Source organism: Podarcis gaigeae, assembly GCF_964106915.1.
Source record: "Podarcis gaigeae genome assembly, chromosome: 1".
NCBI classification, from domain to species: Eukaryota; Metazoa; Chordata; class Lepidosauria; order Squamata; family Lacertidae; genus Podarcis; species Podarcis gaigeae.
In genome coordinates, this window is record NC_139678.1 from 1,589,343 (window position 1) to 1,602,121 (window position 12,779).

Sequence of the window (12,779 nt, forward strand, 5' to 3'; positions counted from 1 at the left end):
CTTTTTCATCGCTGGCACTGGAGCTCAAGTTTGTGTGTGTGAGAGAGTGAGAGAGAGGGGGGGGGAATCAGTGTCAGTCACCTCCAGTTTAGATCCTTATATATATGAAGTTTCCCCAAATGGGCATCACTACATGGAATGGAATCAAATGGTATTTGCCCCTTTTCATTTCCTGCTCACCCAGTTTGGAGAGGCTCTTTGCGACCCCTTTCAGCTTTTTTAACCACCCTGGACAATCTGCCAACTCAACCCCCTCACCCTGCCCCCCAAACTCCAGATCATTTGGGAAGAAGCTGAAAGACCCTTGCTGGAGGAAAGAGCTTCACATCCTGCCCCCTGGCTCCCATCCAAGCACCTATTTTGGCCTTGGCGGAAAGGTTTTCAGAAGAGGCCAAACCTTTGCTCCATGCTGGGGATTCTTTTGGCAGCCCTGCTAAAGTGAAGCCGCTGTGGACAGAGGCCCTTCCTGCCTGCCTCCCTCCAAGTTGCTGCTTCTAATTCCCCGCCCCCCTCCTGTGCTTTGGTCTCTTGGCATCAGACAGGACTGTCTGTTGCAAATGAGACTTAAGTTGGTTCCTCATCCTTGATTTGTGGCCTCTCTAACTCCTTGTTCAGTTCAGTGATCCAAGTAGCTTTGGACAAATAACGTTTGACAGTCCAGCCAAAAAACCAAACACCAAAATACCCCATACGCCTCCAGTTCTGGCAACCCTGGGAAGATTCCCATGCATAACCATTTTTGACAGTTGCCATTTTTGATGTGCCTGGGTAAAAAAGGTATCTAGTTGTGCTGTGATGGAGTTAACGTCCCTGACCAGAGGTCCTGGCAAATGATTTATGCTATTCTCGGACTGGAGAAGGAGGAGGCAGGTTATCCAGGTAGAAGGCAGGCTATCGAAAACTGCCTGCTAACTGGCCCTGTTCCGTTGCTTCCCAGGCTCTGAGGGGCAAAGTCCTCGCTGCTTGCTGGGGGTTCTCTTGGCAACGCTACCCTTCTGAGGAAAAGAGCCTTTTCCCAGGACTCCTCCCCCTCGAAGTTGTTAATTCTCCTTGTCTTCTCCCTCCCTCCCTCCCTCCCTCTGGCTTCCATCCATGCTAGTCAGACAGTCCCAGTGCAAAAAGGCTTCCTTGCAGCTTCATCCCTTCGTTCCTTGGAGAGCAGGCGGGTTCTTCTACGAGACGCTCACTTGCTTTGTCTGAAGGTAGGTTCCAGGTGGCCCCTCCGTAAGTGCCCCTTTGCTTGGCGACAGTTTTTTGGGGAGGCTGGTGTTATCTGCTTGAATTTGGGGTCCTTGGGTTTGGCTGCTAGTTTGTTTTTAAATATAACCCAGCTTTCTGCAAGGAGGTAGCTGTGCAGATCCAACGTCTGGCGTTTGGAACAAGGCAGCAGCACAGGGGGCTGGGGAAGTGGGATGCTGGTCTGGTGACCCAGAGTTTCCCTTGACACCAGTATGAAAACCCTTCTCTTCCAAGGACTCATGAGGTGAGTTGCTGTTGGCCTCAGTTTCCCATCTGCGAAATGGGAGTGAATAGTGGGACTATGGCCTAGTAAGGCTTTGTGCGCTGTCCAGCATTTTAAAGCATGAGTTGCCAGACTATGGTCGATGGACCCTGCCAGTGGTGTGTAACCTTCATCCAGGGGGTCTGCAGCAGGTCTGTAAAAATGCAGTTTTTGCTTCTAGCACTGGCTGGCACGTGACAATTGCTACAACCGGTAGAAAAATCACGTGTAGTCCGCCAAGACCATCAAGTGCTTCTCATGTGGTCTGTGGGGGGCGGGGAGAAATGTTTGGGAACCGTAGAATTTCAGAGTTGAAAGGGACTTTGGGGGAATATGCAGCTGTCCCTCACAGGGATTGAACCTGCAACCTTGGCATCATCAGCACCATGCTCTAACCAAATTTGTAAAATTATATGCATAGTATGGAACTTGTTGTTGCAGGAGACAGTAATTGCCACCAACTTGGAAGGCTTTGAAAGAGGATTAGCCAAATCCATGGAGGAGGAGAGCGCTATTGACGGCTGCTAGCCAGGATGGCTATACTCTGCCTCCACAATTGGAGGCAGCCATTCTTCTGACTACCAGTTGCTGGAAGCCACAGGAAAGGAGAGTTCTCTTTTGCTTGAATCCCGTTTGTGGGCTTCCAGCAGTCATCTGGTTGGCCCCTGTGAGAACAAGAAACTGAACTAGATGGGCTTTGGTCTTGATCCAGCAGGCTCTGCTTAATTTCTTATGCTTGATGCTTATTGCTGCACATCAATCTGATGCCAATCGTGGTTGCAGGAGCAAGCGAAGCTCTTGTTTTTCTGGGCAGTTGGCAACTCCAAAGAATGCAGTAAAAAGGCAGCTTCAGGAAGCCGTGCCTAAAAGATGGAGGGAGTTTCTAGGAGACACACAGTGGCATGTCGGCCAGGCCGAAAGGAAAGCAAGAGATGCTGCGGGCGGGTTGGTGGAGCAGAGCAGGCGGGAGAATTTAAGGGACGCAGAGCGGGTTATCCAAGGGGCTGTCTGGAAACCACTGCAAGCGCCCTTGTCTGGCTGAAGGGTGTGTGTGTGTGTGGAAAAATGAGTCTCTGGAGGCTGAGAGAGGAAAGGGAAGCTCCCAGGTGAGACGAGAGCTTTGTATTCTCTCTTTTTGTTGGATATTTTTTCATTTTTATTTAGATTTTATTGTATTCATTGCTGAAAAGTCCCATTGAAAATAAATGTATACATCCCCCACACACATGAAGACTATGAGCTAAGAGATGATAAGGAGCTACCACTCAGTAGGTCATGCATGTGTCCATTGATCCCAGGGTGGTCTAACTGATAGCTATTCTCTGGGATTCCAGGAGGTTCTTCCCTTAAGTCTGTACCTCTCTGTCCTGTTTTCAGTTTGGTCCTGTGGTGGGTGTTCCCACTTGTGGTTTTTGCCTCGGGTTTTCCTTGGGGAAAGAGCCCTGAAGCCCCATGTTTCCCTATTCATTCTTCCTCTAATCAAATGTCTCCACCTTCAGCTCTGCCCAGCTGTGGCAGAAAACCAGATAATTGGGCAATCCTTTGACCTATACAAAAGGAGCCGTGACCCTCCCAATGTGTATCATTCAATACTTATTGCAATAAAAAGAAATGAGCAGGAATGCAATGTTTTACCTGTATGTTGTTTGATTTTTATATGAACACTAAACAGGGGAAAGTAAAATAAAAGATTTAAGCATGCCAAGAAAACCCTAAGTGTGCTGTTCAGAGCTGGAGGGGGGGCGAACTGGGGAAAAGACCCTGCGGGGTAAGGCAGAGAAAGAAGGAAAGGAGGTGGGAGTGGATCACCCACAACACAGCTCCCGGGAAAGCATGCAGAGTCCCGTTCAGGAACTATTTTAGGACATGTTCAGAACAGGAAGAATTTTTTCTTTGAGTTTTCCATGGATTGACTTTGCTCTGTTTCAGCAGTCAGCTGCAAGTTTTCCTGGAGATAGGATCAGGACAAAAAAATAAATAAATAACCCCAATCAGACTCATCGTAATAGATTGGTACAAAATACTATTAATCATGGGACGCACGCCAGTGTGGATGGGCCCAGAGCCCTGCTTCATAGCCCGCCTGATCTCTCTCTTTCCCACCCACCTTTCTTTGTATCCAGCCTTTCTGCGGCTTTCAGCAATCCACAAAAGCAATAAAATTGACCAAATCATAATGAACCACAAGCATGAAAATAGCCACTGGCAAATAAAAGCAACAGCTGAAAAAGGATATTGAGTCCCTGTGAGCGCTTGGAAGGACCCACAAGGTGAGGGTGGGTGTCCACGGAGGAGACCCATAGAATGTGGCCACCTGCAAGAGTCTCGCCCTCAGGTCCCCACCCTAGTCTGATACAGGATGGTTGAGAACACTGTCCGGAAAGGCTGCAATAATAGTTCTGCCTATTCAGATAGTGGCCAAAGGCACCAGCAGCTGTCAGTTTCTACCTAGCAAGCTTCTCCCCAGAGCTCTGCTTTCCTTGCAGGTATGGAGCTCGACACCTGTGCGGAGGAAGGCCAGGGGCCTGCACATCTTCCAGAAAGCAGCAGCAGCAGCATTTCCAGAGCTCAAACTTCACCGGGGAAGGTGCTGGAGAGGCTCCAGAAGAACCGGAGGAGGAAGATCAGCCACTCCTGCGTTAGAGGCAAGGGTAGGTCCTGGTAGGTGGAAGTGGGCTGGGGGCTGGCCTGGAAGCACATTGCAAAAGGGGAGCTGGGGCAAGTGGAGTCCAGGTGAGCAGAGCCCTGGCAGGACCTTGCAGAGCCCAAAGTAAAATCCCCTGCTCCATTTCAAGTGTTGCATTTCTAAGGGTGTACACTTGGTGTCTTGTAAGGCAGAAAGCTTGCTGCTTTAAAAGATTCTTACAAAGACCCTTCTTTCTTCCCTCCCTCTCTCGAGGTTGGAGAGCTACTGCCAGGCAGAGAGCAGGCAATGTGCTGGAGTGGATGGAAGGCATAAAAGGGTTCATGGAAAAGGACCAAGTGAGCAGGGGCTGCAGGAGACCCTGCAGGAGACAAACACTAGGTTTGATGACGGACATGTTGGCTGCCCCCACCCCACCCCCCTGCCCACTACCCTGCCCCATAAAAGTTTCCATAAAGCCAGCGTTAGCAGTGCGTGAAATCAAGCTGTGACTGTTTGTGTTCTTTCCGGCATCGGGGAGTTAGAAAACAGGCACTGGAGAATATTTGCATACTCACAGATGAGTAAATAATCGCTATAATTCTAAAAAATTGTTAATGTACGTGCGTGCACACACCCACACCACTTAAATGTGGTGCACACCCACAGACACACGCTGGCGGTGCAGTTTTGTACTTTGCCTTCAAGGCGGGGTGTCTCTCTCTCTCTCTCTCTCTCTCTCTCTCTCTGGTGTGGGCAGGTGCAGATTGGCTTTCAAATCCACCAATGGGCATCAGTGGTGCCTTTTGTCCTGTTCAAATAGTGGCGGTTAGGCCCCAGCAGCTGCTTCCTCCTCCGAGGAAATGACTTTGAAGCCTCTTTGAAGCTGCCTGGCTCAGCCCAGCGACTGGAATAGCAGGTGCCTCCAGTAGGAGAGAGTGGAGGAGCCGGGGTGCTCGGCTGGATGGGTGGGTGGGGGATGGAGCACGGAGCTGCCCCCCGAGCCTCCCTCTGTGTCAGGTCAGTCGACCAGCCGGAGCCTCCCTGCTATGTGAAAACCTTTGGTGAGTTGGGGTGGGGAAGCGTGGAGCTTGTTGCTGTGGCTGCAGAGCTTGTTGCCAGCAGGAGTCCCTTGTTCTGGCAGGCAGGAGGGGAGTGTGGTGGGAGGTGCTGCTGTGGGTGTCTCTGTATCAGGTGTCAGGGGAAGGAGCCTGTGTGCAGCCCTTGCAGCAGAGGCAGGCTGTGGCAACGCTCCCGCCTGCCTGCCTGCCTGCCTGTGGTGGGAGCTGCAGCCGCTCATAGCTCCCCTTCACATGTGTACACACAGCAGCGTATGTGCACACGGGACCTTCCTGTGTGGCACGCATGGGAGGGCTCATGCCATTTCCTCACTGCTGTGCCAGCACTTTGCAGTGACCCTCTGTGAATCTGCACCATGTCAACCAATGGGATTTACTTCCACATAGAAAGTGAGATAATTTGTGCAATCTCTAGGTCAGGTATCTTCGCCCTTTTCAGACCCAGGGCCCGCTTTTGACCAAAACATGCATTTGGGGACCTTCTTAACCTTTTACTTTAACCATGACTGGCTAAATGGAGCCTCCATGTCCAGAGGCTGTCTACCTTTGAATACCAGTCTGTTCCAGCAGCGAGTATCTTCTTACACTCATGTAACCAACTCTTGGCTCAGAATTCAGCCTTGCAGATGGAAACGGATTTGAGCCTGGACAGGACTGGGCCACCCCTGGCAGTGGCACTGCTTACAGGGGGGAGTTAAAGCCACATGAAATGTGAAACAGGGTGTCCTTTAGCTCTGGTGCAGATGTAGGTACTCCAGCCTTGTCTGTCGTCGTTTATGATTCCACATCCGCTTGCCTGGAGTTCAGTATTAAACACATGGGATTCAGCATGGATTCAGCTGGAGCACTTGCTTGAAAGCCACACATGAGTCTCTGTGCTTATGAATATGGGCTTCCAATGGTGCCTCTAAGCTGGAATTTCTCATGCTCCTTTCCCTGCCCCGCTGGTTGTGTTTCCTGGGAGGGGATTCTGCTCCTGGCAAATTCTTCCTTTCTAGGCCTGGTTGTTGGCTGGCAGGATCTGCCAGACACGCTTGGCTGGGTCAGCGCCATTCCGCTTTCACAGCAGGCCCTTTGTTCTGTTGACCAGCTTGTTCCCACAACTTCTGAACTCAGAGTATACCCCACTAGTGAATGAGAGGAATCCAAGACGTGGCAGGCCTTCCAGAGGGGCCGCAGACTGGCCCTTGCTTCAGAATGATTTGGGTGTGCGCTTGCCTCTCTCTGTGGGCTACACAGAGAGCCACATTCATTCTCAGAGACACATGCACTGCCACCTCTATTCATTTCCCAGTTGCAGGAAAGGGTTGTAATAGGGCTCCCCCCTCAACCCCCTGCAGGTGTGTGAATGGTAGAAATTAAACAGGTGAGGAGGCCATCAGTTTCCCACTACATCGTTCTACCTGAGAAAGCTTTCCTGGTTGAATTTCAGCATTGCCTGCTGCTGTTTTATGAAGGAGGGTCTTCTGGAAAATAAAAAAATGGCAAGAAACCATGCATGGATGCTGTGGAGAGTTGAATACGAAGCTGTCTGTCACCAGAGATAACCACTGGTTTAGGTGGCTTTTGGAAAGGCTTAAGACAAGCTCATGAAGGAGACGGAGAGAGAGAAGGATCTTTCCATAGCTGTCAGCCATGGCTGCGAAATGGAACATGCAAGTTCAGGTGTAGGCAATCAGATGGTGCATGGTTACAATGAGGGACGGCTGTCACTTCCTGTGAATTCTGCCACTGGAGCCTCTGGCTGGCCTCCATTGGAGAAAGGATGCTGGGCTAAATGGGCTCTTTTTCTGATCCAGCTGTTTATATAGCCCCCACCCGCTCCCCCCCTTCCCTCTTCTGTTACATCCCTGAATATTTGAGGCCCTGGGTGCAGCACGAATGGCCTTGCCTCCTCTTGCCCACCAGGGGGCACCCTCCACGCACTGGTCTCCCATGGATCTTTGCTGTGTGCCTTGAGGAGGAGGAGGAGGAGGAGGAGGAGGGAAGACTAATCATACAATGAGGATGCCTTGACACTTATTAAAGCAAACCATAAATCAGAGCCATCCTTAACCTAGTGTTAAAAAGCAAACTGCTGACTTGCTTTGTTTTGCAACAGTGTACACACATAAACATGCACACACCATGTGCAAACCACAAAAGTGTGCACGGGTTCTTTTGATATTTTTGTGGAATTCTGAGGTGTTTCTTTAGTCTGTTTTTTCAACTCCTGCTGGCTTGGCTTGGTTGATTCCCTGTTATGGTTTTAGCTCTTCATATTTTGCTTATTATCTTGGGGGGGGGGGGCAAATCTTACTGTGGTTCATTATTGTTTTTATCATCTTATTGCATTCTAATTGTTACCCACATTGGATATTTTGAGTAGTTATAAATTTTATCTCTTTGCCATGATTGGGAAAAGAATTCACCCAGTCTATGTGTCAGTAATGGAAGCCACCTGTTGCTACAGCATTTCCTATGTTGGAGGCCTCCTTGGCACCATTCTCCATCTCATAACCACCTTGAGCATGTGGGTCAGGGGGATGTAAGAATGTCCCCTGCACTCAGATGCTCCTGGGGTCCAGTATCATCACCCACAACAACCCCTGTCCTTCCTATAGTGTTTGCATTCAGATTGTCCCACTGGTTCTCTCCAGGCTCATTAGGAAAGAGACTAGAAATGAAACTGACAATATCATAATTCCCTTATACAAATCTATGGTGCAGCCATGCTTGTACATTTCTAGTTGTGCCACCACAGAAAGGGTATTGTGGATTTGGAAAAGGAAGGGGCTGGAGTGACTCAGATTGCAACATCTGGGGCCTTTTGCTTTAGAAAATGCTAGCAAGGGGCCACATGAGAGAGGTGTACAAACTTATGCATGGAGTGGAGAAAGCAGATGGAGGAAAGTTTTTCTCCCTGTCACTTAACTCTAGGACTCATGGGCATCCACAGACAGACAAAAGAAAGTACTTCTTAAAGCTTGTGGTCTTGATGGGCCAAAAGCTTAACATGAGTCAACCGTGTGATGCAGCAGCTAAAAAAGCCTAACACTAGCAGTAGTGTCCAGATCAACGGAAGTAATAGTCCCACTCTATTCTGCCTCGGTCAGACCCCCACCTAGAGTCCTGTATCCAGTTCTGGGTGCCACCTTTTAAGAAGCATACTGATAAGCTGGAACATCTGCAGAGGAGGGTGACCAAGATGATCAGTGATCGGGAAACCAAGCCTCACGAGGAACGGTCAAGGGAGTTGGGTATGTTTAGCCTGGAAAAGAGGAGATATGAGAGCCAACTTCAAATATCCAATGCATTCAAGCCAATGGAGTCAAGTTACAAGCAAGGAGATTCTGACAAACATCAGGAATAACTTTCTGATGGGAAGAGTTGTTTGGCTGTGGAATGGGCTCCCTCAGAAAGTGGTGGGCTCTCCTTCCTTGGAGGTTTCTAAGCAGAGGTTGGATGGCCATCTGTCATGGATGCTTTAGCTGAGATTCCTGCATTGCAGGGGGTTGGACTAGATGACCCCTGGGGTCCCTTCCAACTCTAAGATTCTATGATTCTTCGATTCTTCACATAGCATATATTTAAATTCTGCCACAGGAGGCATCAATGGCCACCAACTTTAAAAGAGGATTAGGCAAATTAATGAATGATAAGACTGTTAGTGGCTTCTAGCCACAATGGTTGGAGACAGTAGTATGCTTCTGAATACAAGTTGATGTTGTGCTCATGTCCTGCTTTAGGGCTTCCCATTGGGGCAGCTGGTTGGTCAATGTGAGAACAAAACTGGATGGGCCTTTGAACTGACCCAGTAGGACTTTTCTTAAGTTTTTATGCCTCTCCTCAGGAGAACTCACTGTGGTGCGTAATTTGTGTGGGCAGGAGAGAAAGAGAGAGAGAAAAAAACTTCTGGATTCTGATGGAAGCCAGATAGCTGCCCCTAGTTTCATATCTAGTTGCATTTAATGCAAGTTCCCATTGTTCCCATTTCACAGATGAGTAACTGAGGCCAGTTAGCGAGTCTCTGCCTGAGGTGGTTCTCAGTGTCTCCCAGATTCCAAGTCCAGCATCTCTGTACACTCTCAGTCATAGCCCCTCTTGTCTCCTCTAGGGCAGCTGAAGCTCTCCATCACCACGGAAGGAAAAGACCTGAAGCTCTATGGTGAGTAAGCAACCTGGGAAGCCAAAGGAGCTGAGCAGGTGGAGAGAAGCATCTGCTGGGTAGCTGAAATGTTCATTTTTCAGGGGGTGGCCATTCCACACCCCCTCCTCCAACTGCTTGGTGGCTTTGCTTTTTACTGGTGGTCTGAGAGCCAGCAGCCTCAGACAGGAGCAACACAGTGGCTGAAGCAGGGGCATATAGTGCTGGCTGTGAAACGGTGGCTCAGGTGTGGTGGTGCTTGTAACCTGCTGCACCTTCCCCATCCCCACAGCCATCTGCATTGGGATGATTTGCATCCATGAGTATCTCCTGAGGGTGTCTGACCCCCCAGCTTTAAAACGGGGCTTTATGCTTAAGAATGCTGACATAACTGGATGTTCCTTAAAATGTTCAAGTTTCACAGAGGGTTCCCTGCCCTGCCTGGCTCATCTCTCTCAACCTCTGTGCATCTTGATTTGTTGCCTTTGTCCAGGTCTCGGCAGCTGACCAGTTTCAGAGTTTTGCGTTACAATACCTGATCTGTCATCACTCAGGTGTGTGCTTGGCTATGGGGTTGTGGGGGGCCCTGAGCCCCTGTTATGTGTCTGGCTCTGCCCCAAGGCAGTATGTTCCACCTGGCTCTGGCTGGTGGACACTTTTGAGGATTTAGTAAAGAAGAAAGTACATCTGGGGTGTGAGGGGGGGGGATACATCCCTGCCACCTGCAGTCCCTGTGGCTGCTTCTCTTCTTGTTCCACTTCTGTGGATGGAATGGGCAGAGTAGGAGAGAAAGAAAAAAATCACTCAGCCAGGGCAGAATCGCATCCTGGCTCTTTCTGCTATTGGGGGGGGGGCGCCAGTGCAGGGTGGGGATGGAGCCTGGATTCTGCAGCATTGCCCAGAGAAACTCCAGCCTCTCTTCCGCTGTGGTCGCGGCACAACTGCGCAATGAGACTGAGTTAAAATCAAGATTCAGCCTCCTGATATTTAGCTTGATGGTGCTTTTGTGCCTCCGGCACAGATCCTGTCATGGCGAGCGGGAGGATGTCAGGCGCATGAAATGCAGTTTGGCATCTGGAAGTGGAGCTGCGCCTGCCTCCAACCAAATGCTCAGGCCTGGGTATTTTTAGTAGGCTTTTACTAATAGAAAACATTGCATGCTTGTGTGTACACACACACACACACTCTGGCATCTATAAATCCTTCTTTCCCTCCCACCCTCTTTCCCTCTTCCGCTCTCTCTCCTGCCAGTGATCCTTAGTCGTGCAGTGGCAGGCAGCTGCAGGCAGAGGGGTTTAAACTCATTTCAGCAAATTGTGAGGGGGGTGGGGGGGGGTTGTTCTCTGCTAGGTTTAAAGTGGCAGGCTTCAGATCGATTGAAAAATAGGTTGCCCAGAAAACCAGCGTGCTTTGAGAAGATGTCTTGTGGTTTCTCCTTTTATTACATGGCAAGTATTGCAGTGTTATCCACACACATCAATTCTCTCTCTGTGTCTCCTCTTTTCTCAAGCAAAATGAGTTGTTCATTTGGCATGCAGACCTACTTGTTTTTTGTCATCTTAATTGTAGCTGTAAGTCACTCCTCTAAGCACTGGCTGTTAGCAGGCCGGAGCATTAATTTATTGCCTTTCCAGCTTGCCCTCCTCCACCATAATGCCCAGGGCAGTGCACATGATTCTCTCTCCCGATTTTAGTCTCAACAACAACCCTGTGGGGTAGGTGAGCCTTAAAACCAGTCACTGGCTCAAAGTCACCTGTGGCTGAACTCTCATCTCCCCAGTCCTGACCTGACACCCTGGGCCACTTGGGCTCCTGCAGAATAAACCATTTGAGCTGAAATCCATGGGGTGGGGTCCTGTTTCCCCCTGCCTCCCTCCCTGAACGGCAGGACCCTTTGCTGCTGCTGCTGCCACCACCACCAGGGATGCATGAAGAGGGGCTTGGTGAAGGGGCTGGGACCGGATCCTCTTTTCTCCTGGAACCCTTTGCAGCCAGTGGGTCAGCTTGTAAGGAAAGGGGCTCAAGGCCAGGTGGGAGACCCCTTGGCCTGAGCTGAGCCTGTAAGTTGGCATGTGCTCTATAGCTGCCATGGGAAGGTATGCTGCATGTGGTCAGAGGCCTTCTTTCTTTTCAAAAAACACACTATGCACATTTCCAGGGCTGAGCCCTGGTGCTCAGAGCAGGTTCCAGGAAGGAAAGCAGGATGGGGTGCCGGGAAGAAAACAAAACACTGGCGACGAAAAGATAAATCCTGGACCTGTTATTTTGCAGACCAAGCTAAATCTGCATGCCTTTGCACACTGTTGTTATAAGAGAAGATTTTGTCATAGATTATCCTGCTTCTGCTGCAGGAAAGGCAGTGGGCGACATGAAGGGCCATTCCTGACCACAATGGGAGCTTTCCTGGACCCCTCTTCTCTTTAGTGCCAAACCAGTTTAGCTCACCATCTGTTTATACTGAAGGGTCAACAGTGCCCTCCCTAAACTACACTCCTCGGGTGTCTTTAGGAGAAACCCTGAAGGTGTTTAGGCCAGATCCAGTTTGTAATGTGGATGTACTTTGTTCACCATGTTTCCCCTGCATACTTTCAAGTCTATATTTGCATCCATAGGCACAAAAATACCAAAAGCAAAAAAGAACAGCTGAGATTCTCAGGATGCTGAATTCTGTGCCATTCTGGCACCAAATTCCTTGCTTTTATGGAGGATGGTCAAATGCATAGACTGCTGGGTGGCTTCCCAAGCTCAAATTAAGCCCTTTAACTAGGGGGAGGCAGGGCTATCTGTAGGAGGAGAGGAGAGGGGCTGGGGCATTATGCTGAGTCAGCAGGGAGCTGTGGAGTCAAGGGCTGAGTGAGTTAGGCAGATCAAATAGGCTGGAAGCTGCAGGCTGTGTGTGTGTGAGAGAGAGAGAGAGCGAGAGCGCACAATCTCTCAGTGGATCCAGCAGTCACCAACCTTTCCATGTCCGGGGGCAGATTTGGAATTTTGAGAAGATGCTGACAGCACCAGTTACAAAATAGCTGTGGTCACAAATAAAAATATACAGTTAATGATGGGAACCTGTAGTTTTTGCTTCATAACTTCTGTTCTAGGAGAGCTGGAGACTTTTTAATGAAAGCTCAGAGTCCGGGACCCCTTCTGGGGACTCCACTGAATGCCTTTGGGGGCGCTGGGTTGGCAATCCCAATTTAACCCTTTTTTCCTGCTCTCAGCAAAATATGCTATTTCTGTTCACGTTTCAATGTAATTTCTTCTTTTGTTTTTCTCTTCCCTGCCCCCCAGTCATGGAAGCCAAGGGCCTGATGGGGAAGGAGTACCGGATTTGTGACTCCTTTGTCAAGGTAGGCTTGCCACCCTCAGGAGGGGTGCTGATGTCGAGACAGTAATCTTTCATGGTGGGTGGATTCCCCTGAAGGAGTAGAGGAGGAGGAGGGCTGCTCTTCTCTT

General features: G+C 49.7%; 1 protein-coding gene across 5 annotated transcripts in view; it reads left to right on the top strand.

The window, feature by feature from the left end:
* Positions 1-12,779, top strand: part of RGS3 (regulator of G protein signaling 3) — a 70,445-nt gene that overhangs the window by 1,760 nt on the left and 55,906 nt on the right. For all 5 annotated transcript variants that reach the window (XM_083732166.1, XM_083732172.1, XM_083732173.1 and 2 more), the window contains exons 2-5: positions 1,100-1,202; positions 3,988-4,152; positions 9,300-9,350; positions 12,615-12,673. In XM_083732166.1, coding sequence (XP_083588292.1) covers positions 1,100-1,202; positions 3,988-4,152; positions 9,300-9,350; positions 12,615-12,673 — 378 coding nt within the window. The remainder of the gene's footprint in view (positions 1-1,099; positions 1,203-3,987; positions 4,153-9,299; positions 9,351-12,614; positions 12,674-12,779) is intronic.